General features: G+C 36.0%; 1 protein-coding gene across 9 annotated transcripts in view; it reads left to right on the top strand.

Moving 5' to 3' along the window:
* ERC2 (ELKS/RAB6-interacting/CAST family member 2) overlaps positions 1–24148 on the top strand; it is a 443741-nt gene that overhangs the window by 86580 nt on the left and 333013 nt on the right. For all 9 annotated transcript variants that reach the window (XR_003536997.1, XR_003536996.1, XR_003536995.1 and 6 more), the window contains exons 4-6: positions 7420–7494; positions 14849–15004; positions 19999–20166. Coding sequence is in view for 1 of the 9 variants with exons in the window: in XM_027700915.1 (XP_027556716.1) it covers positions 7420–7494; positions 14849–15004; positions 19999–20166 (399 nt within the window). In the remaining 8 variants the exon portion in view is untranslated. The remainder of the gene's footprint in view (positions 1–7419; positions 7495–14848; positions 15005–19998; positions 20167–24148) is intronic.

Below are 24148 nucleotides of genomic sequence, written 5' to 3'. Positions count from 1 at the left end.
CTGATGTTTAAATATTAAATAGCCTAAACCAGCAGTAATTTTAAGTGCATGTAAGTAAAACCCACCCATATTTAGAAAAGCACTTCCTGGTGAATTAGAGAACTGAAAATCAAAACCATAAATTATTTTAGCTAGTGGTTTCACCGAGTCCATGTGAAAAGACACCATAAGGGATACAAAAAAAGGTAAAAAGGTAGTAAGAAAGTGGTGTATCTGTTAATAGCAAGTATGGATATTGGTAGATACATCTATGAAACTATGCTTTTCAAAATTAAAAAAGTCCTGTGCTAGTCAGGTTGAAGTATTACTGCAATGTGGGGATGTCCATCACATAGGGAATGTTTTGTGCAGTGATTGATACTTTATATTTTGATTTGATGCAAGGATTGATGCTTTATCAATGTTAAGTTTATAACAGGGATTTCTACAAAAAAAGTGAACAGCCTGTTTGAAGTTCTGTGTATATTAACACCAGCTAATGCATTCTTTAGTAAACTTAGGAGATCTGTCCAGCAAGTGTGTGAAATGTGTAGTACTTCTGGCTTGGATTTGTCGAGTGTGACTCTGGTTTTGGCAGTGCTATTTTTCTTCCATTTAGGAATGAAATTCTTAATTTAAGAGTTTAAATTGTTTTTTCGTCTGCATTCAGGCTGAAGAGTCTGCACCGGTGCAGACTAGGAATTACAAAAAATAACTCTGGGTGTGTGTGTGCGTAGGTTGGGAAGTGGGGAGAGCATTAAGCAGGGTATCACCCTTTGTCTTTTTGCTTTTCTAGAACAGAACTCTTCTGTTTCAGCTTGTTTAAGGGAAGTAGCTGGAGCTTAATAACATGAACATGGGAAGAACTACTGGAAAACTGTTTTCCTTCACTTAGGTGAACTGACCTATAGAACTACCACGAGTGCTATATGTTGACACTGCTGGAAACATCCTATCTCACAGTACTGTACAAATTTAAATGTTGTTTTTTTTATTATTTATGAGGAGTGGAGCTGGCCCACAGCAGCATCTCCTGTGTGTTCTGGATCTTAGGATCATATTTGGGAATATTTGCTGTGACTTTACCCTTTTAAGCTTTGCCTGTATGCTTTTGATGGCAGGAGCTAGGGAAGTCTATTCTTAGTTACACCCTAAGGTGGAATTCCATTATTACTCCACGGTTGGTGCTACACGTATTGTAAAACTGATGTGATATTGCTTTCTTTTTCAACCTTACAAAAAATTTCTTTGTCTGTTCTGGCTTCTAAATGGGAAGGAAGGAGTGGAAATAAATCATGGGTTTGTTGGACAAGGTTTTTTTAAACACAATGAATTACACTAAGGATTTGTTATAATAAGGATTTTACATTATAAGAATTTGAAGATGTGATTTTCATAAAACATAAGTCTTCCAAAAAAAAAAAATTCCCGCACCCAGAAACAAAAGCCCAAAAATCTCGGTTTATACCTCCCGACAATGTTTCATTCATGTGTCTTACTGCAAATTAAGTGACTCCTTTTAGTGCAGCTGGGTTATTAATAAATGTCTATTTAAACATTTAGTTTTAAAAAAATTGGCATGCTTTTCCATGCAGTTTTAAAGCTTCATATGCACTGCAAAGTTTTTTAGCCAGGATGTTTCCAGAGTATATATGCTTTGCAGAAGTGTAAGCAGCAATTGGAACTTCTATTTTCTGATCCTAATCAACTCCCCTTGAAGACAAATATATTGGTTCCTTTACTTGCATGCACTCAGGGGGTTTGTTATGGGTTCTTAAATAAAATTAGGATGGTGAAAAGGAGAAAACTAAAGTTTCTTTTTCTGATGATGTGTGAAGCAGTAACTTTTCCCTTTTCCTAATTTTGGAGAGGTAATTTTGGTAAGAGGAAAAGAGATCAATGATACTGGGCAAACCCCCCCCCCCCCAAAAAACGGTCCTCTAGACATTTTGTTCCTTTTAAAAAGAAAGGAAATAAATTTTCAAGAATTCTGGTGAAAGTGGACTTTCAGTAGCTCCTTTCAGGAAACTTTCTATGTGCTTTCAATTACAAACTAAATTGTCCCGCGTGCATTTCAAGCTCCATATACAAATCGCCTTTTCACTTGAAACTTTTTCTTTGTGGTCTCTTGCCAGAGGACACTTCCAGTATGACAACACACGTGGTTGCTTAAGGTGTTTTTGACATACAAGTCAAAGAAAAGCTGAGTTTATTAACGCTCAGATTATTTTTCCTTATAGTCTGTCTTCAGGCATGTTGGTAAAATGTGTTGTAAGGCCTTCTTACGTGCATGAATTCAGGAATAAATGGAAGTGCGATCATCGTAAAGGAATTTTTTGGCTAGTGATTCAATGGGGTGGCTTTAATAAGTGTAAAAACTCCTGCTTTCTCCCTCCTACCCTTTTTTACACCTCCAAGTTTTTTAATGTAGGAGTGGTGTCAGAGTCATTGTTCAACAGTAACGCTGAGGCCAATGAGATTATTGCTGGACTTGTCCACAGGGATGGACTATTGATCTTTCTTTGATAGTTTGGTTGTGGTGCCTAATTCACACAACTCCTTCTGTATTCATCAAAACTCATATTTACCTGTTTATTTAAAATAGTAATAAGTGGAGAGAGAATTAGGCATGCGTTTGAGTATTTTGCTTAACTGTGAGAACTTAATAAATTTAAATACACCTAATTTACAGAGGAATTCTCTGTAGTGCAGAGCTTGTATAGCTATCAGCTCTTTATAATTTTTCATTTCATGTCCTTGTACCCACATTTTCATTTCTTCAAACTGTAAAATTTGCTGGGATTTGACAAAATTTCTTTAACAGGTTCTCATGGAGTTCAAACACCTGTGGTAGTGAGTTTTTAAAAGACAATCAATGGCAAGATGATTTTTTGACTTCTTTCCAGTAACAGGGCTTCTTTTTCCTACACACTGGAGCCAGGCATAGAAATTTTGTGTTGTCAGTTTATGGTTTCCAGAAAGATAAAGGGTTTGATCAGGATTTCTTAAATCTCCTTTTATCTAAATTACTGTGAGACCATTTTGGCTGGGGGTAGATGTGAAGAGTTAGAAAACAGAAAAAAGCAGATTAATTCCTATGTGTTACATTTTTCCTAGTATTCTGGTTAAATAGAATTTGATTGGTCTTTTTGATATTTTTGGCTAAAGAAACACTACTGTTTAGACACTTCAGGTAAGTGGCTGTGCTTTTACTTAAATGGTTGATTAAAATATTAATATGCTGCTGATTTAAATTTTAAAGTTCAGACAAGCTGATCATGTAGAAGCAATCCCAAGGTTTTGTTTTCCAGGAGAATGGAACTGATCTGCTTTGAGGTGTTTGAGAGAACCAGCAGCTCCTATGCTGTTGCCCACTGTGATTTACGGACTTGAACATTTTACCTGTGAATGCAGAAATCTACATTTACTGATCCAATGGTTTCTCATGCCCATTTTTAGGTTCCCTTAGGTGGAGTTGCTGTCATCTTTAGTTGTATAGTTCCTGCCATCCTCAATCATTTATCTTTCTTCTTCCAGTGGTTATTTGATTCTAATGGTTGTGTTTGTATTATGCCTTTATTTTTTTAGAAGTCTTGAGTTTTGTGTTAATTTTTAGGAATTTTCTAGTTTATGGTTTCATTTTCCTTCTGCTTTTTAATTAGGAGAAACTTATCAACTGAAATGCACGCACTCATACCATCTCAAAATTGCCTACTTTTCTGAAATAGTCCTTTTCTTTCTAGCACTTTGTGCCCTGCTATTTTAGGCAGTTTTATGCAAAGGTAGAATCTTCAACTATGTCAGCTGCATTGGTATAGCATTTTATTTTAGAGTTTCAACCCAATCCCATCCAACCAGAACAACACATATCACCGATGTCTTAAGAATCTTAATGAAATACGTCAGAAACAGAGTAAAAGGAGTATCAGTTTGCAGTACCCTGACTTTCCTGCAGCCTGGTGGTGAAGTGTCTTTTAATAAAGTTGGGATAAAGATACAGTTTTATTTGGATAATTAGTATTAGGTTCAGATTAGGCTATATAGTTCAGATTTTCAATAATGCCCAAACCTTACATTTTATCAGTTTCTGAACAACAAAACAGAACATCTCTTCCACCAGTGTTTTAGGATTATACAATGTTAACTGTCTCCTCTTTGGTTGTTTGTTTGTTTTTTTTTTTTTTACCTTTTTGTGTTTATATTAGTGCTAAAACTGTGTGCTGAAGTTACTTCTGAGGCCAGTACAAGGTGCTAATCTAATACTGTGGCAGAAGAAAGCAATGGCCAAGTTTGGGTTGAGGCTCATTTTAGTCTAAGAGCAAAGAATGTTAAACTTAATGTGAAGAAGAAGATCTGATTACCTGTCGACTTTGTGTGGGTGTGTTAATCACCTTGACAACTAAGCATCACTATGAAATACTATATGTGGGCTTTTGGTTACACAGAATTATAATAATTTGCATGTGCAAAGTGGTTACTTAAAATTACTATTAATTGCAGATGTTATATAGGAATATAATGAAAGTGTAATTTTATAAATGAGTGCATCTCTTAGAGATTATTAGTGTAGATTTGGTGGTTGCAAAGGTGATGACACAAGTACTTTGTCATGTCAGTTCCAATCAATAAAATTCAAGTTAAAAGAAACTCTCTCTGATACTTTTTTTCTTTGTTTGTTTTGTTTGTGGGTTTTTTTTGTTTGTTTTTGGGGTTTTTTTTGTGGGGGGGGGGGTTTCCTTTCTATTTTTTTTAACTTTTCTATTTTTATTAGGCTCCCTGGGCTTTTTATTAAAAGAAATTGAAAAAGAGAAAACAGCATCATTCCAAAAATGATGTAATGGATAAAAATCTGGTTTCCTTAGGCTATGAGGACTTCATGAAATCTTCAGAATATCTCTTGCTTAGCTGTTCAGGCAAATTTGAAACCCTCCAGGTGACCTCAGATAGTAAAACGATCAGTGTAAGGTATCATGCGCATTAAGGGTATCCTTAAATTAGTACCCCAGAAGTAGATCCCTGAATCAGGTACCCCGAAAGAAAAAGTGCCAACATAGAACAACATAAATTCAAGGACTGAACCTTGTGGGAGCCTCCAAATGTTTGAATCTGATTGGAAGAAAACCCACACAAAATAATAAAATGGGAGTAAGTTTCTGATCTTCTCCAGAATCCTAAAGTCTGCTTCATTTTACCATCAGGGATACAGAAGAAAAGCTTTTAAGTCAGCCAGCATCAGATTGATTCATAAAGCAAACAGGAAAGGTATTATGAGGGAAGGCTTCATGCTCTGATAGACATCTCGGAATACGCATCTTTGGCAGTCTATTCATCTTTGGCTAAGGGGGTGGAAACTCTGGTTTGTCTCCCTGGGTAGTGTGTGGAATCCTGTTTATATTCCAGCTCAGTTTATGTGGCCTTGGGGAGCAAAGTCTGGTCTTAGAATTAGCTGTAATTTTTGCTGATCAGATAGTGGTATGACTGGCCAACTATTTTTCCATGACTTTCGTAGAACTGTATGAAAAATCCATGGCATACTCTTATTTTTTAAAACATTGGTGTAGTGGAGGTACTCGTTTCATCTAAGACAAACAGCTGGTGGTGATTGAGAGATTCCTTGCATAGGTGATGTGTGAAGATTTCTTTCGTTTTAGAATGTAGAGAGTTAGTTGTATTAAAAAAATAAAAACAAGGAAAAAGGGCCAATCAGAGATGCTTTTTCATAAATGCCAAAGTATTTTGAAAGTGCATAAAAGCAAAATTAGAAGTTCACTGTTGTTATCTGTTAGAGGTAATTTAAATATACATATATATGCCTGCAATATATTTAACCTTATAAAAAAGCATGCAGACTTACTTAGCTTTAGGTATACTAACTTGTCTCTTTCAGTTATTTTAATATATAAGGCCACACATTTTTTGAATCTATTTTATAAAGATGTTTGTTAGCAGTAGATTTTAGTTTAATAACATACAGTAAATCACTCCTACTACTTAGTCTTTAAGAGCAGTTGTTTCTCAGTCATGGATAAGCAATATGTTTGTTGCTAAGCAGAACAAGAAACTGATTGATAGTTTGTGATACAAAAAATTGTGACTTTTAAACTTGTGGGTTATAAGGTAGGCAGGATCTAGAAATGTGCTCGGGTAGGCTGAGTGGGGACAGGATAATATATGTGCACGATCCAGAGTTGATTGTATTTTTGGTAGTCAATCAATTGATTGTCAAATTGTATGTGGTTTGCTTCATTCAAAAGAAGGTGGTTTGAGAGATGGGAATAAAGATAATTAGGACTCACAGTGTTATGTTTTTTGATGATTTCCACCCTGCTGCCTCACCCCTCCCCTTCCCCTGAATTTGTGAAGATGAGCTGGGAGAGGCATAATTTGGAACACAATAGCTCAGGTTCTGAACCCAGCTAATGCCTTTGTGGTAAATGACCTTGGCTTCTTGGCCTCAGGCATAAATATATTTTTCGCAGTTATAAGGTTAGTTCAAGTGTGTGTGTTGAGCACCGGGCTAGGAGGACATGAGAGATAAAGACATTGAGGATGGCAGTCCTGACTTTGGAGCAGAAGGACTCCAAAGGAATAGAGAGTGGACTATATTTGTCCTGTTTCAGTTTTTTTAATAATAAACTTTTCAGATGGTTTATGGGTGGGGAATAAGCATCACCAAATTCTCAAATGGCAATGTTTTGTTACACCTTTACATTTTTCTGTGTAGTTATGTGACTTTTTAATTGAGATATATCATACCAAGGTACAACTCTGGTGTTTTATGAGATGAGTGCTGCTGTCTTCATACTCTTCAGTTTTTAAAAAATTATTATTTTTATGAAGACCAGTAAATATTAGTTCTGTTAACTGTCTGTCTTAACTACTGCAATCCGTTTGTCTTTTGCCTCTGCATTAAGATGCATAAAAACCAGTATGAAAATGTGAAAACTGAAATGTAATTGCTACTGTAGAGGGTGCTGCGTCAACCCACTATATAATTATTATCCTTAAAATGTCAAATTTGAATATAATGTCTTTAGATTGCTTATTTCAGGTATCAGAGGGAAAACTAAGAAGAAAATACAGTAGAAGATTTAACATTTAACAGTGTTTGAATTAGTAACACAACTGGATTAAGTTTTGGTGTTTAAGCAGCAGCAGCAGCCTTGTACTGGGACTGAGAAAGGACTCGCTGGCTCATCAGGGGCAACGTTAATTATTGATGGGGGTTCAGGAACAGCGCATGTGCTGTCAGAGTTCACTGTAACATCAGACAGGGACTGCAGTGATGCCAGAGGGATTATAGCCAGGGAAGCACCTGTAGCGTTAGGAGCTGCATACTTCTAACCATCAGACTTTTATTTTGTTGAAATGAATTCATATGAGGATTAAAATAATGGAAAGATGAGTCGTCAAGCTTATTTCTATCGTGTCCCTCCACAGGAATTGCACAGAAGGACCCAACTCCCGCCTGAGCCAGCAAAGACGAAGGCTCTTCAAACAGTTATCGAAATGAAGGTATGGTCTTGGCATGTTTGCCCATGTGTTATTTCTGCAGCATGAAGTCATGTACTGGGGATGGCTGGGATAGAGTTCATTTTCCTCATAGCAACCTGTGTGATACTGTTTTGAATTTCAGACCGGAACAGTGTTGATAACACGCTGATGTTTTAGCTGTTGCTCATCAGTGCTTGCACAGAGTCAAAGCTTTCTCAGTTTCTCACTCTGCTCCTGCCCCAGCAAGTAGGTTGGGGGTGGACAAGCTGGGGACAGCTGACCTAAATTGACCAAAGGGGCATTCCATGCCATCAGATGTCATGCCCAGCCATGAAACTGAGGGGAGGACATTCAGAGTTATGGCATTTGTCTTCCCAAATAACTGCTGTGTATGATGAAGCCCAGCTTTCCTGGAAATAGCCGGGCATCTGCCTGCCGGTGGGAAGTAGTGAATGAATTCCATGTTTTGCTTTGCTGGCCTGCACAGCTTTGCTTTACCTATTAAACTGGCTTTATCTCAACCAATGAGTTTTCTCACTTTTGCCCTTTTCTCCCTCCCCTCTCCCACTGAGGGGGATTGAATGAGCAGCTGAGTGACACTTAGCTGCCTGCCAAGGTTGATTTATGACTTTTAGTATTAGATCATTAAATGCTTCCTTTACCTTATCAATTTATTTTGTTGTGAAGCTAGGAAAAATTAGTATTTATTTTTCCCAGTCTTTTTTCTTATTAAAATGGATTAAAAAAATCAAGTGTAGCATTGCTGAATAATGAGAACTGACTATAGCTTTTCAAAAAGACTTGGGGGTGTGTCTGTGTGTTTCAGGAGATCCAAAGTAGATGGAATAAACTGAAACAGAAGTCTAAGGCAAATTGTCCAAGGCTAAAGTGTTTTTATTCTTGATCTTTAAAACAATTCTTCTATTGCTGGTTATTAAACCATAATTTTACAGCTAATCTAAGGAAAATATTCATTGCATCAACAGATATGACAAAATGTGATGAAACAGCTATCTTAGTTCTGAAAATATATTCCTCTTTTTGATGTATAATATTACTAAAGTGTTATAGTTTTTTCCCCCACAATAACAAAAGATAAAAATTATAATTTAAAAAGTGAAAACTGATATTTTTGCATAATTCTATGAGTCTGGAATGTAACAAAAATACCATGAGACTTGAGATAATTTGTGAGTTGGCAATGCTGCCTGAAATATGTTAATGATGGTCTTTCCTTTCAATCTTAAAAGGAAGTGCAAATTAAAGGCCTCATTTTGCCAGTGACTTCTGTTATGAGCAAATGAGTTCAGCATGTCTGAACATTGTGGTAAACATACAGTTAAAACAACAGCAGGACTTTATAAATACAGTATCTGTCTTTTAATAGATAAAAATTAGTTTGGATTATATGAGTAATAAAGAAGGTACATTGATATCAGTATTTCATCTTCTGATGTATATTTGCCTTGGACATTATTCTAGTTTAGAAGTCTTTGTATGGTATCTAAAACGTGTTTTTGCATCAACTTGTTACCCTAAGTAAATGAGTAAGTAGGATGTCGACTGAGAAACTGGTTTCTTTCTATTAATATTTGGTTAATATATTAATTATTATTAATAATTATAAATGTAAAAGTTTTGGGATACAAAAATAACATGTTAGAATAATTTATAATCTTTCACGTGGGTTATTAACAATGTAATCTTCCTGTACCAAAACTCTGAAAAGAACAGGGGTGGGGGGTACACGACACACGAATGGCACATGTGACGACTGTAGTTGCAGCCACTCCTGACAGTGTCTGTCCCTGAAGACAGTAAAGTGTTTTCTGTTTTCTGTCTGTCTCCCAGGAGAGGTGGGTGTGGTGTGTTGCTCCATTTTTTAAAGATCTGATCTTTGTAATGAGGGCTTTCATTTCTCATGAGTGAGACTGCAGTCATGTTGCTGGAGCACTGGTGCAGAGCTGCTTTTTGGCAATGAGGCACACAGTTCTTTCTTTTCCTATGAACACTCTCTCCTTTGGGGTTGCCCTGTCTAAAATAGGCCTAATATTGAAAAGAAAAAGGGACAAATGTAAGATGTTGAAAGCCACATGATTAAACAGCAGTTTTCATTACAAGTTCCAGATTTGGAATGTTTTCAAGTAAATTTAAATTGTCTTAATCCAGACAGCATTTGTTTTGAAAAAAAATGTGGAACATTTGTTTTGAATGATCAAGCATTGAAACAATCATTTCCCTACAGTGTTGAGGGTAGAAGGAGGGGGAGAGGATTAGCCTGTAATATGGCAATCTGAGGCCATACACTCCACAATGCAGAGGCTCCAAGCAGGACATATTTCTCTTCACTGCACCTAACCTCTTCCACCCCCATACCTGTTAGCTTTTGTCTGAGTCCCCTCCATGGCTTTCCCAGGCTCTGTCAGGGTGCAACTTTCCCTCCTTCATAAATCCTTCTATCCTTTCCTGTGGTTTTCTTCTGGCCCTTGCCACTGCTGAATGCTTTCTGTACACCCTTTCATCCAATGAAGTTATACCCATTTCTTCTACCTCTAATTTCTCCTGTGGTTTTTTTTATTTGTCCTAAACATCTTTTTTTTTCTGCACTACCTTTCCTGTCCTGTAATGCTCTTCATTTATCTCTGAAACTTTGCAAGTAGTTGTCTTTTCTTAGAGCAACTGCATTTTCTGCTTAACTGTTGTCTCCTTGGCCAGTGTCTGTCTTCTGTGTTCTCATGTAAAAAAACCCCAAAGGGCAAACCAAAAAAGGTGGAAAATTTACATCCTATGGCTTGACTCCTATTTTTCTTGCTTTATTTATACCTTTCCAGATATATCTTGTCTTTTCAGAGGTATTGCACTGGCCTTTCTTTCCCAACTTTCTGATTCTGCTACTTAGACATGTTCACTTCCAGATGTCCCATGTCTTTTTCTCTGTTGTTTCCCCTTACATTCTTTACTCTGTTCTCTTGTCTGCAACAGATCTTCTTCTCCAGAAACCCTTCCTTCTTCTGGAAAGCAATGTCCCAAAACCAAAGGAGATCAGGATGCTTCCCTTTCCCACATACTCCTGTTCCCTCAAGCTGGTCTAGTTTTGTTGCAGTGGTTGCTTCTGACTTTGTGACTAAAGGTATATGTTTTAAACTGAAATAGGGTAGATCTAAATTGGACATAAGGAAAAAAGAATTTTATGATGAGTGTGGTGAGACGCTAGCACAGGTTGCCCAGAGAAGTTATGGCTGCCTCATCCCTGGAAGTGTTCAAGGCCAGGTTGGATGGGGCTTTGAGAAACCTGGTCTAGTGGAAGGTGTCCCTGCCCATGGCAGGAGAGTTAGACTAAGTCATCTTTAAAGGCTGCTTCCAACCCAAACCATTATATGCTGCTATGATCTTATTAAGACAGTTCTGGGCTTAGAACAGTGATAGTACTTGAGAGAGAAAATTAGAAATTAATTGCCTACAGATATGTCATAAAGCTCATCTTAAACATATATAATATAGACCATCCCAAAATATATGGAGTCTAGCAACTAGAATGATAAACTCTTTAAAAATGGTAAGCTGTAGAGTAAATGAAAATATTTGTGGTTTACCTTACTTGCAGAAAGAGCCATCTTTGTGTATTGATCCAGCTGTGATATTTCAGGTATGGGTTTGGTTCTAAAAAAGTGTGTTATTTGTGTTTGCAGTGCAACATACTCTTATTGTTAAGATTGCATGAGCTTTCACTTCCCTTGTCTTCAAAGATAAACCTGAATAATCTCTGCATGAAATTGACAAAGTTAAAAAATGCATAGAGTAAGAGTAGTCCTGTATGGTCTGTTGACAGCAAGTGTACATAAGTGCATTTACATTTAAGTTTTATTAAATGTGAGATTTCAAATATTCCTTTCTAATTGCTTGTTCAGTGTCCTATAAGCAAAGTTTTTCACAGATATAGTTTAAATTTATCAGGTATCTCAAATGATGAGCAGTAGCATTTGTTACTTTTCCTTTCAGAGTAAGACAGCCTGGAATGCTTCGTTATATAGAGTTGGACTCAATGATCCTTGTGCGTCCCTCCCAACTCAGAATATTCTGGGATTATTTGCAAATAATCCTTTTCCCACCTCTCAGTGTTCAGGAAATGTACTATAGGACTCCTGTAAGGACTGATATGATTCATGAAACAGCATTGTGGAAATTCATTTGTAGATTTAGTCACTTTTCTTTTGTGAAATATTATTGTCTTCAATATCAGGACACATACCAATTGTTTCACATCCCAAAGAGGTGGATTTCTGCTAGGTCCAGCATAGAAATAGCCCTAACCTCTCTCACAGAGTACCTGCAACACTGTTCTAATAAAGGAGATGAGGAAGAAGTATGGGTTACTGCTGGAAGGAGGGGGCAGATTAGGGCAAGTACCCTGATCTCTGTCACAAATCCTGCTAATATAATCTTACGTCTTTTAACAGATTTAGAGGGCCTGAGTGGAAAAATCTGCACAAATCTTGCATTGTTGTGGAACTCAGAAGATGTTTATTAGTACCATTTAATACGAAGCTGCTTCCTTAATATTTTTGCAAAGGAATCTTTGTGATTCGACACAGACCCACGTAGTTTTTTTCAGAATGCTGCTAATGTGGATAAATCTTAGAGGTCTGAAGGAAATACTGCATCTGTTCCTATTTCAGTTTCTGAAAGCTTGCCAGACCCTGTGCCACAACAAGAGCTGGTTGAAAGTTTTCCAGTTGAAGTTTTCTGTGGGAAAATGCTGATTCAGCTGAATCAGAAGATTTTATTGGGAATGTGCTTGTTCTGTCAAAACTTTTAGCGAACGCAAAGCCTTAAATTTCTATCCATCCTGCAAGCGAGCCCAGCTCCCTTGTGGCAGTACCCACTGGAGCTCTAGGATCTCTGTTAGCTTTGACCTGCAAGGTTCCTCACTTTCTAGCAGCTGACCAGACAGGAAAACTGTCAGGTTTCCTGGGCAAGCCAGCATGCATAAGGGAACAGTAGATCCTTGAGCAGTCTGGGATTGAAGGTGATGTCTGTCTTCTCTTCTGTCTTGTCAACACTAATGTCATCGATAGATTATTCTGAAACAGATTTTATGGTCTTCAGAATTTGTGAAATTTCTGGCTTCTGTTTCAATAAAAAGTTAATACAAAACTGACAGTGACAATTTTTCCCCGTAAAAACTATTAAAAACTAGTTTTTACACGTGTGATCATAATATACAGAGATCGATTAAAAGTAAACTTTTCCTCAGAGATTTCAAACTTGTGATAAAGTAGAAGTACAGAAAATGCTTGCACAAGTTATGTTAGATATTTCTCATAAAGCTTAAATGTTATTCTGCGATGTATAAACCTTCTAAAGAGTGCGACAGGCCGTGCTATAAATTGTTTCTGCCACATTATATTTGCAAATACATAAAATACACATGCAGTACAAAAAGGCAGACTCTTATAGACTTAGCTGGGGAGATTTGATAAAGACTACTCCCAGATGCCATGTCATAACAGGTCATGTAAGTATTAATATCTTTCATTGCAAAACCATTCTGAAGTGCAGTGAAGCTTGGGTTTTGCTTTTATCTTCAAAAATAGGAGTAAAATATTTCTAAAATGAAGTCTGATGGACCAAGCTGAATTGACTGTAGTATCTGTGAGAGCTACAATTGTTTTGTGTTGTGCATAAGTCTTGATAGCTTTTAAAATTCTTATTTTATATTTTCTTATAGTATTTTCCTTTTTGTGCAATTTCTCCAAATGATAAGGTTTAATAGAATTCTTTCCTTTTATTTTTCCCTTCCATCTCCAATATTTTTTTACTTCCTTATTGTAAAATTAAAATTAATTTTAAAATTAAATTTAAAAATATATAGATTTTTTTAACAGAACAGTTTAATATAGTGTTTGATTTCTGTCACATGAAGGAGCTGGTCACTTAGAAACATTACTTGGTTTTCATGATCATTCATACAGCCTTTGTGATATGAGTAATGCTGGTTCTATGGACAAACAATAAAATTTTTAGGATTCTGCTGTTAGAAATCTGTGATGTTAGTAATGTTAGTCTCAGATACTAAGTAAACTAAGTTACATTTTACCTGCAACTTGAAAAGTTGATATTTAAAAACCCAAGTCCATAATTATAGTAGATATTGGTATATAGTCTAAAAGCTGGTTGGATGGCCTCCAGAATGGGAAGGGGTGTGGGGGTATACTGTGGTGGTGGGGTGTGTGATCTTTCTACTTTGTTGCTTTGTTTGTTTTATTTTGTGTTTTGTTTTGTTTGGTTGGTTTTTTAAATGTGCATCCCTAGTCATCTCCTTTGTGTTTTTTAATTGGTTTTTGGTGGAATACTCTGTTTCTTTGAACATACCCATCAAGAAAGAAAAATATGGAAATACGGCTGATTATCATCAGTATTTTCAGTATCAGATATTTTCCAGATAGAAAAGCAGCTATTGAGGTAAAAGATAAAACCCAACAAGTTTCACATTCCAAGAATTTCTTTTGTCTGTTTCCTTTGCATTTTGGCACTTTTTTTATCATTTGTCTGGATCTTCCTTTCTGAAAGGGGATGCAGTTAATCTGGAAATTTGTAAGAGGCATGAAACGGCTTGGTATTCCATATTCCCCTCGAAGTGCATTACTTTGCCTGTATGGTAAGTTTTCTCTCATGCAATGTAGCTCTCCTCAACTTCTGCTTCAAATTCCTTTGTCTCAAGATTTCTCACTGAAATGTGTGACATCTTTTTGCATCACTGAGCTCTTGTCTGGATTAAAACACACTCTTCACACAGGACCCACAGAGTATTTGCATAGTAGTACAACCCATAAGCATGTCTGCCAGTGAAAACTGGCACATCAGTGTGGTGCACTGTATGTGGTGCAAGTATGTGAGGAAACGACCTTTCCTCTTGAACAGTCAGAGCTCCAGAGAAACAGGGAAACTGAGCCTCAGGCTGGGTCACAATGAGTGGCCTGTTCTCCTGCAGGGATTGTGTACAGGCTAAACTTTGTGTTTAAGAGCTTGGAAGAATAGCCAGGCCTAGATGGTCAGCAGTGATAACAAGGTATGTTATCACGTATATGTTGAAAAATAGGAATGAAGATGGAATTTTGACCACAATTCTCTGCAGACTGTGCAACACAACATAGCACTGCATCTTTCCTGGTTGTGAAGGAGATCTGAATTCTGCATTTCTTTAAGCCAAAATCAATCAAAATACTCTTGGTTTATGGCAGTATCTGCATTCTCTGTTTGTACCATCTATTTCTGCCATTTAACTATTTGATATTCATGCAAGCACAGATATACTTCCGTTATCCTTTAATATATGTTTCATATAATTTTCAATACTCTCTTTTTTATAACTTAGGATACAAAAATAGCTTCACTTGAGCGCAATATAAGAGACCTTGAAGATGAAATACAGATGTTAAAGACAAACGGAGTTCTGAATACAGAGGACCGAGAAGAAGAAATCAAACAAATAGAAGTTTACAAGAGTCACTCAAAGTTCATGAAAAATAAGGTAACATCTATTTATGTGAGAAATTAAGAGTGTTTAAATAATGGAAAGAAAAGTTTTAACTTGACTGTTTTCAGCACAAGCAACTCTCTGTATGTCTTCTTTTGGTAAATCTCAACTATGCAATAATCAAGAGTGAGGTGTTTTTGGATAAATAAATATGTGTTTATATTTTGACTTAAGAATAGGTAAGGAAGAGGGTTTTGTTTGTTTGTTTGTTTGGGTTTTTTTTTTGGGTTTTTTTTGGTTTTGACAGCAGTTTTGCAGTAAGGATCTGTGTTTCGTAGGTGCTGCCAAATTGTACTCTTCTCATATTTTAAAGACTAGCAATTTAATGACTGTTCCTGCAGAGTACCTCTCATTTCACATTAGTGGATATAGATTAATACGAGTTGACCACAGGCAGATAGTAAATATGTAGTGATGTAACACATTTCCTGGTATCAAGCTCACAAAAGAGTATTGCTTGTTCATTGTTTGAGGGTTTATGCTAAAGAAGGACTGAAAATGTTAGTACCCATGCCTAATTAATGCAATTTATTTAAAAAAAATCTAAGAATGTATTTATTCTGTTGGAAAAAAGCTCTGACACTACTGAAAAGTAGCTGAAGTTCCCAAGTAGCATTATCATTAGTAAAATTATTTTGCCTATTTAAACATCAACAGCAATTCAGTTTTAGTAATTTACAGCAAAACTCCTAATGCATGTCAGCGAACCTGTTGATATAAAGAACAAACCCCAGTACTTTGTTAACAATCTTGTGACATTTTTGAGAGAAAAAGCTTCAGTATGTTTCTGTGGCCCAGAAAGCAGATGAATGAGAAGAGTATTAAACATGCCTTGTTTTGTCACAGTCTTCTGATCTTTGATAAATGCCACATTCTGATGAAATTTTGCCTGTTTCCTTTCACCAGTCCTTTTCATCCACTTAAAATTGAGATTTGCAGCAGAATATTTTATTTTTGTCATTCATCTGAGAACCCTTCAAGGTGGAAAAGTATTTATGGAGCTGTCAGCAAACAGATCTTATTATACCTGATCTGTTGAACCTGAGATAGGTGATAAATCCTGATAAGTGGAAGCCTTGATTGATGGCAAAGAGTAAAAAAAACTCCTCTCACAGTTAACACTCTTAGATGTTATGAAGCTCTTAATACCTTTCATTTATTCTTGAAGTATAACTTGCTACAAATCTGTTCCTGATTTAAATAAATGGAAAGGTGTTAAATGGAGACAAATACTGAATATTATTTATAGTACATGAGCACTAGAGAATGCTGGGAAGTGTTTATTTTCTTAACTAATTCTTAGTAATAGTCACTCTCTCCAAACATATAGGCTTTATTGTGACTTGTGGTTAAACAGAAATTGTAAAAATGAGAAAGAAAACTTGCTTAGATTTTTTTTTTCTTGCCTACTTGATGATGACTCTCCTTGCTGTGTTTTGAGGGGAGAAAACTCGCCATCATTCACGTGATACAGATATTGTCAAAACAAGTTTGAAAGCTTACGTGACTAAGAGAGCTGCACTTTCAAATATCTTTATTGAGAACATGAAGAAAACATATAGGATGAAGCATACTTTTAAAAATAATATCTGCTTTGCAAGACTACTTCTCTTACTAGTGTTCATCCTTTGGAAGGAACAGGTTCCTTTTTTTCAAATGTGAGTTTGCACTCTGGAATTCAAGTAGTTCTTCGAATATTGGAACTCATGCTATCCACTGGAATGATTGTGAAGAGATCTAGTGGCAGTTTAGTACAACTTCAGCAGATTACCATCAAAATGAGTTTTAAGAATTGATTAAGCAGTAACAAGGCACTCTGTAATTAATGTCTGCATGTAAGAACTTTTCCTGCTGTATGAAGGGAGCATGTAAGCTCTAGGAGATTCTCTAGAAAATATATACAGGAGAGCAACAGCATTTTGGTTTGTTTTTTTTTTGGATAGGCCTGGAATTGTGATAACCAGTTTAAAAATAGATCTTGCTCAATGTAACCTGTAGAATCTACTGGTAGACTTGTAGATTCTGCTGTGAGCAGCCACATCATTTGCTCTGCTACTGTTTTACCTTTACTTAAATCATTTATTTTAAAAAGCAGTTGTCATTTGTCACATAAGACAAGATCTTACAATGTGTAAATCAGCATAGTTTCATTTAATGGAATTATTTACTTCAAGATTTATCTCATTAATTTTAATGTGCAGTACTCAGGGTTTTTTTTTCTCCTTTGTTTCCCAGTTACTCTGTGTAATGTCATGAAAGAATTTGGTGTGTAAAAATAATAATAGAGGAAAAGAGATGATGGTTTTCTGGAAATGCTAGTATCTGAGGAATTGAAATTGTGGGAGGTGACAGAATTGTAAATTGAGAAGGAAGAGAAAGGAACTAGGGTTTCAGAAAAGGAGGTGAAACAAGATTGTATTGGGCAATGTTGAAAAAGCGATGACAGGCAAATTACACATATGAAATATGTGGGATAGTGGGAAGGTTGGATCAGAGGTCAGACTTGGAGTTTTTTGATGCTATGGTACTTATACCCAGACTTGCAGGTTCTCTTCCTTGTAGTCTTTAAAAAGTACAAAAACATTTTTGCCTTTGACTTTTGTTGTACTGAGATCAGGAGGTCTCACTGAATCGTGACTGTTGGTCTTCCACATCACTTTAGATATAGCAAAGTGAAAACATTTGCATATCTGCTAGAGACAGCAATCTGTTTCACATCCTCTTTACTTTTCCCCCCCTCACTAATAGATAATGCAGAACTTTAAAAAGTGTGTATACCCAGGTCTAAAAATTTCTTTAGAAGTTATGTAGTTTCTTATTATCCATTTGTGTTTTTGAGACTTAATCTTTTTAAATTGGAATGTTACTACCTTTTCACAATTATATTTATTTTGATAAAACACCAACCAAAAGCATATTTATTCAACGCATTTGCGTGTTGTGTGTGTTTGGTTTGTGGTTTTTTGGGGGGCTTTTTTTGAGTGTTCTAACACATTTTTAAAATCCTGACAATTTGTAGGTCTTGTAGCCAGAACTTTATACTAAACAGATTCTGTTTCTAAAACACAAAGAACATACCTGCAATGAAAATAAAGCCTTTTTCCTTTTTTTTATTATTATTTCTCAGGGTGTGGGTTGTGTCAAGGAATAAAGCGAGAAGAGTTTCTAGAAGAGATTAAGCATCTGTGATGTTCACATGCGTCTCATGAAAAGCATGTGATGTAATTCAGATTGGCTGCAGATCTACTTCTTGTCTTTGTATCTTGTAGACAGATTTTCCCATTGTTCATTTTGTATACATTTTGTCTCAGTTGCCATCTTTGCTTCCAGGGGATGGAGGATGGTGCTTTGCTTTCAGGAGTTTTCTCTAGCGACTTCTTAGCTGCAGTCTTTCCTCACATCTGTTTTTTGTATCCTCCTTTTCTTATTTTGATACTTTCAGACTCTGAAGGTGATTTCTTTTAGTGCCAGGACAGATCTTGATTTTATACAGTAGCTCAGGGGTGACTATCCCAGCACCTTAAGCAGCTAGACAAATGTGTTGGGATTTATAAAGAGAAATAAGGAATAAATATATTAAGACATGCATATGGACTGTAGTTGGAAGAAACGTATTTTAAATTTAATTTTTAAGGATACACTAAAACCAAATAGAAATATTTTAATCAGCAGTAAATATTTCCAGTGCCATACAGTATTGAATTTGTAAAATATTTTAGTATGTGGATCTTTGGGATGTGGTTGAGTTGAATCAGCCTGTGGATACATATTCTTTTCTTTTCCTGGTGATTTTTGAATCACTCTCCATCTACCACTAAACATGCAACTGCTGGGAGAGAATGGGAAAGAGCTTTTCTAGCACATCTCTGGTTTTTGCAGAATTGAAACTTGAATTTTAAAGAAAACTATCTAGGTCTTATAATCATCAAGAAAACTTTCCAAATATAAAGGAAGTGTGATTTCCCTGAGTTATGCATATGCAGTGAGGTGTTTTATTACAAATAATCCTCATGAGATGATGGATCTGAATTAGTCTCATGACCAGTGTTATTTCACAAGAATTCATCATCCTTTAGCATCACTCTGTGTATTGTCCAGTGCTTTGTTCTGATTCCTGTCATGAATCCACAACTTTGTGCCATGTGGCTGCTCCTCCCATTTATCATTGTGGAAAGGGAAAAATAATCACAGTTCCATGACGTTTACTGATGAACCTTAAATTCACTTAAATTCAGAAGCTCTGTCTTAGTGACTGTGTTTCTACTGTTTCCTCTAGGATAGGCTTTTAAAATCTCTCAGCCCTTTCAATCTGTGGAATTTTTTATAATGTTTTCCCCAGACTTCTCTTAAGTTAATCACTTTGGCTTGGCTTTTCTAGTACCTGAGAATTCCATGAGAACTGCCAGAGAGAAAAATAGGAGGTGTGGGGATGGTGGGCAGCAACACATTTGCAAGAAGAGAAAGGTTAAAATTCCACTTTTCTGTTTTCCTCTCCTTACTAAGATGCCTGTTTTTCTTTATCAGGCTCCTAAAAAGATCTTGATTCATTCTGGCTAATGATAAGTCACGGGAATCATGCTGTTGGAAGGATTGAATTTATACTTTTATGAACACTTTTTTCCCTATACATTTTTGCCATCCTGCCAGACTTGCCTCACCTAGGATAAATGCTTTTGAACTTAAGTGAGGTCCATAGTGAATTTACAGGCCAAATCATCATGTATAATCTTTAAGAGTTTCCTTTAAACTTCTGCAACAGCAGGGCAATCATTCTCAAAACAAGGTACATTAAATTACAAGAAGCACAGTTGAAGTTGTGAGTGTAAAAAGTCTGAATCTTAATCCTCCTCCAGAATTCACAGGTGTCTGATTTGTCATATCATGGTCATTTTTGTCATATCATGGTCATTCACACCTCTCCGATTTCAAATGGAACTATGAATTGGAGATGAAATTAGTGATTCAACAATTTTTTTTCCCCACTGCAGATTGATCAACTGAAACAAGAACTGTCAAAGAAAGAATCAGAACTTCTTGCCTTACAAACTAAGCTTGAAACCCTTAGCAATCAGAATTCAGATTGCAAGCAACACATTGAAGTGCTTAAAGAGTCCCTTACTGCCAAAGAACAGAGAGCTGCCATACTTCAGACAGAGGTATCGTATCTTCTAATCATGAAAAGCAATAGCAATATTTAGTTCATAGCATGTGTCAATTGATGGTGTGTTTGAGTCAAGTTTGTGTAGAAGGCAAGTTGTTTAAGAATAATAAATAACTTAAATACTTTAAATACCAGTATATTTGATGTGTATATAATTTTGGCAGTATACCAGCTCTCATTCTAGAATTTTTTAGAAACACGTATGATTGCATTTTAAGAAAATGTTTGTATCTAATTTTCATTGGCTTCAATGAGGGGAGCTGGATCTTAATGACTTGATTATTGTGATATCATGCCCTGTTTCTTCATCTGTTAGTTGACTGAGTTTTCCTTTTGGTTGCTCTGGTTGATGCATCTTTTCTACTGTGTATTTTTATTCTGAAGGGTGAAGCAACAGATGCATTTTTAAGGGATCTTTTGAAGAGTACATGTTATTAATCTGTGATTATTGTTTAAAGTGTAATCAACATTTATTTTAAAATATGAATAATTTCAGTCTTTAAAAGAAGACCAGTGCATTAATTATATATGTATCTACAAAGTCAGATCATAAAAATATGAGCAATGGAACTCACAGTTGAGATGGTTGTCACATCTGAGGGAATGTGTTAATCCAGTGTCTAAAATGTTTTCTGTGGTTTTAAAAAACTTCTTAGACTTGGAGCACCTAACAGTGCTGATTAGATTGATTCCTGTTAGAACATTTAGATTTTAAATACATGTACCCCGTTCAAGAAACAAATACCTGTGAAATTTAGTCATACAGTGCAAATAGTTTCTGTTCAGAGAAGTATATTATTTAAAGTATACAGGAATCTTATAGAATGTTTCAAATTTCTTTCTAGCAAAGCTTTAGGAGAAAAAAAAGGGCTTAAACTCATCATTCTCATCGAAGTGGGAAATAAATATTTCCAAGATTCTGATTATCCCTTTGTGCTGTATGTCTTGTCCTCTGTACTTTAAGAAGATACAAATGAAATCTTGGAATTTCCAGCTTGTGTTTAAGGGGTCAGCCAGCATGTGTGTATAATACAAAATAATCATAATAGAAGGATAAAAACTCCAGCAATTTTGGTGGTCTCAATCTAGCATTTGAGTAGTAAAGATTACATATTTTAAATCTCAGGCTGTGCAAATCTATTTTGTGAGGTTTGTATGACCTGTCATGCTGCTGAGGATGGAGATGAATTCCATTGGCTCTCTACTAATGCGATTTCCTAATTATCAGCCAGGTAGGCATTCAAGGCATTACAGTCTCCTGGCTGACAGAGGGGCAGTGGTACAAAGAGCTGAATCTACAGTGCCCCTGATCAAGGGCTGCTGGAACTGTGCAGTCCTGGCAGAGAGCCAGTTGGTTTCTGACAGGTATCTAATTCCTCTTCTTCCCAATTTCTGCACGAAGCAGCTGAGCTTGAACCTTGTACATGAAGCAATTTAAAATTAGCTGTGATTGCCTGTTGGTGTGCAGATGACAGTCAGTTGTATTGTGTCTGCTCCTTGTTCGTCTCTCAGGGAAACCAAATGAAAAATTAACGTTAAGTGATCAGAGAGGCAGCTTGATGGAAGAAATGCTCTATAATAGCAGAGAACTGATCCCTTTTGTTTGGCCTAATATGTTATTTGTGATGTGATTGTGATATTTCATGCAAATGATATGAGATTCTTCCAGCTTTCAAATAAAATATTAAAATATCTGTGTAGGTATAGGGTTAGTGAAAGAGATGTTCAGTATAATCTTTATTCAGTGGAAAATACTAGTTCATGGTTTTGATTATTTATTTAATTAATGCTTTATTTCTGTATAATCCAAAGCATTCTGATGAAAAGCCTTGGTTTGTTTCTGAATGAAATAACATTGTAAGCCAAGTGGGTCGTGGCAGATAAGAGACTTAAAAATAAAGCGAAGAACCTCATAAACGCCCTCCCAGTATATCTTGGTTCTAGGCAACTAAGGATGTCTCTACAAAGATTTGCTAAATCAATTGAACCTGAATTTGTTTGACTGAATCTTCAGAACTAGTGGGTTTTATTTCATGTGCATTATTGTCAACCTTTGGAATTTACATTACCTCATAAATTGATGAAGCTCTGAAACACTGCAAACTATTTTATATTCTCCAGAGACCATTTAGGTGGGTTTTATTTTCTGCTTTGCGTAGGGTGTAGGTAATGATTTTATCAGACAACAGTTTTCTGAGTTTATTTTCTCTTTAAAAGATATCTTTGTAAAGGGAATTGGGAAGAGTTGGTGAATTATGTCCACCTCTTATGGGAAGTAATTGTAGTTCAATTTGCTGTAACTGTGTATTTGTGTACAAGAAATTTGGCAGAAGAGTTGCATTAATGTAACTTTTTTTTTTCCCTGGGCAATCTTGTGAAAATGAAGGCCTCTGAGTATTACATGAATACCAGATCTCACTTTGCATTATGGTACATCTTGAGATGCCTTAGAAGCAACATTTGAAAACAAGTTCCAGTTATACACATGTATTGATGCAGCCACCGTTGCAAATAATTTATCAAATAATATTGTTCTAATAACGGATTTAAAATGGGAAATAACTTCACTTGCCTCAAAATTTCTTCTCTTTACTTTTGAAAAGATAACATTACAGGGTGTGCTCTTAATATGCACCATTTACCTATGAGGAGGAAACTTTAAATAACCTGTGTTAAACTTTAAATTATACCAGCAATTTACTGGATCTCAGAATACTTCAACAATGTGCATACTTTGGGAGATATTAATTACATCTCTCTTTTAATCCATTTAAGATGCACTGAAAGTTTTATTACTTTCTTGTACTTTATGGTGGGGACGTAGCACATCTCAAATCTGCTGGAGATGATCTTTTATGGTATGTAGGAAGAAAAGAAGTGCACTGTGTATCCATTAGTTTCTCAAGCCAAAATGGGACTATTGTTTGTTATATTAAAGCCTCAAGGTTGTTGTAGGGATGTCACAGGCTGTACAAGTGGAATGTTATATATTCAGGGGTTAGAAATAAAGAGGGGTTTCTGGAGTTAAATGATACTGAGGCTCACAAAAGATATGTGGTCAGTCTGAACATACTTTTTACCTCTTCTGAATATATTTTGAATTAAGAGCTCCTTAAAATTACTGACCTATCCAATCTTATTTCCTGGGGTACAGTCTCACAGCAGCTTTCAGCTAGGCAGAAGAAATATGGTTGTATAACCAAACACAGAATTTGTCACAAATTGCTGTGTAACTGTGTGAGAGTGTTAACTACTTTCTTTTACAGTCTTCTGAACACATGACAGATCTCTGTGTCCAAGCAACTTCACAGACCAGAAAATAAGGTTCTTCAAGTCTGATATGCGTGTTCTAATGATGTTCTATTGTTACATATTTGTAAGACCTTCAGGGTTTCGGCACATTCCTTACCTCCCTGATGTATGCTAGGGAGCTTTTCTGCTTAAAAATGATTGCCAGGATGTCTTTTCTCCACAAACTATTCTGCTACAACATCCAGACAGGATGTGCAGCTGGAGACAGAGTCTGGAGAAAGAATCTGTTGGAGAAAGAGTCTGTTAAACTGTGGAGAAATGTGCTGGAGCTCTGAGGAACACAAAAGCTGGACAGCAGCTGAATTTGTAGATTGCTACTCCTGTAGGCCAACGTTCCTGTTTCCTGTCAATATTTAGAGAAAAACACAAAGAACACATCTTCAACATAAGTGACAAGAAGACCTCAGCAAAAATTAATTACTAAGGCAATAGAGTGCTCATTGGATGCCATAAGTTTTTTAGAGCTGATTTTGTTCCTAGTGTTAGTGAGTGTGAGATAGTTGAAAATAGGCTGTTTGTGCTGATTGAGCTTTTTCTGATTCAGGATGAAAATGCCTCCTTTTTTCTCTTATTTCTTTTGTCTGCCTTATTTGCCGTTCATATATTTTGACTGACTAGGTGGCCAATATGTGGCAATATGAATTAATTGTTTGTTTGTTTTCTTG

The sequence above is a fragment of the Neopelma chrysocephalum genome, unplaced genomic scaffold, assembly GCF_003984885.1.
Source record: "Neopelma chrysocephalum unplaced genomic scaffold, ASM398488v2 Primary Assembly neopelma1_147, whole genome shotgun sequence".
Taxonomy (NCBI): Eukaryota; Metazoa; Chordata; class Aves; order Passeriformes; family Pipridae; genus Neopelma; species Neopelma chrysocephalum.
Note: the sequence above shows the minus strand (reverse complement) of the source record. Positions and strands in the feature narration are given on the sequence as shown.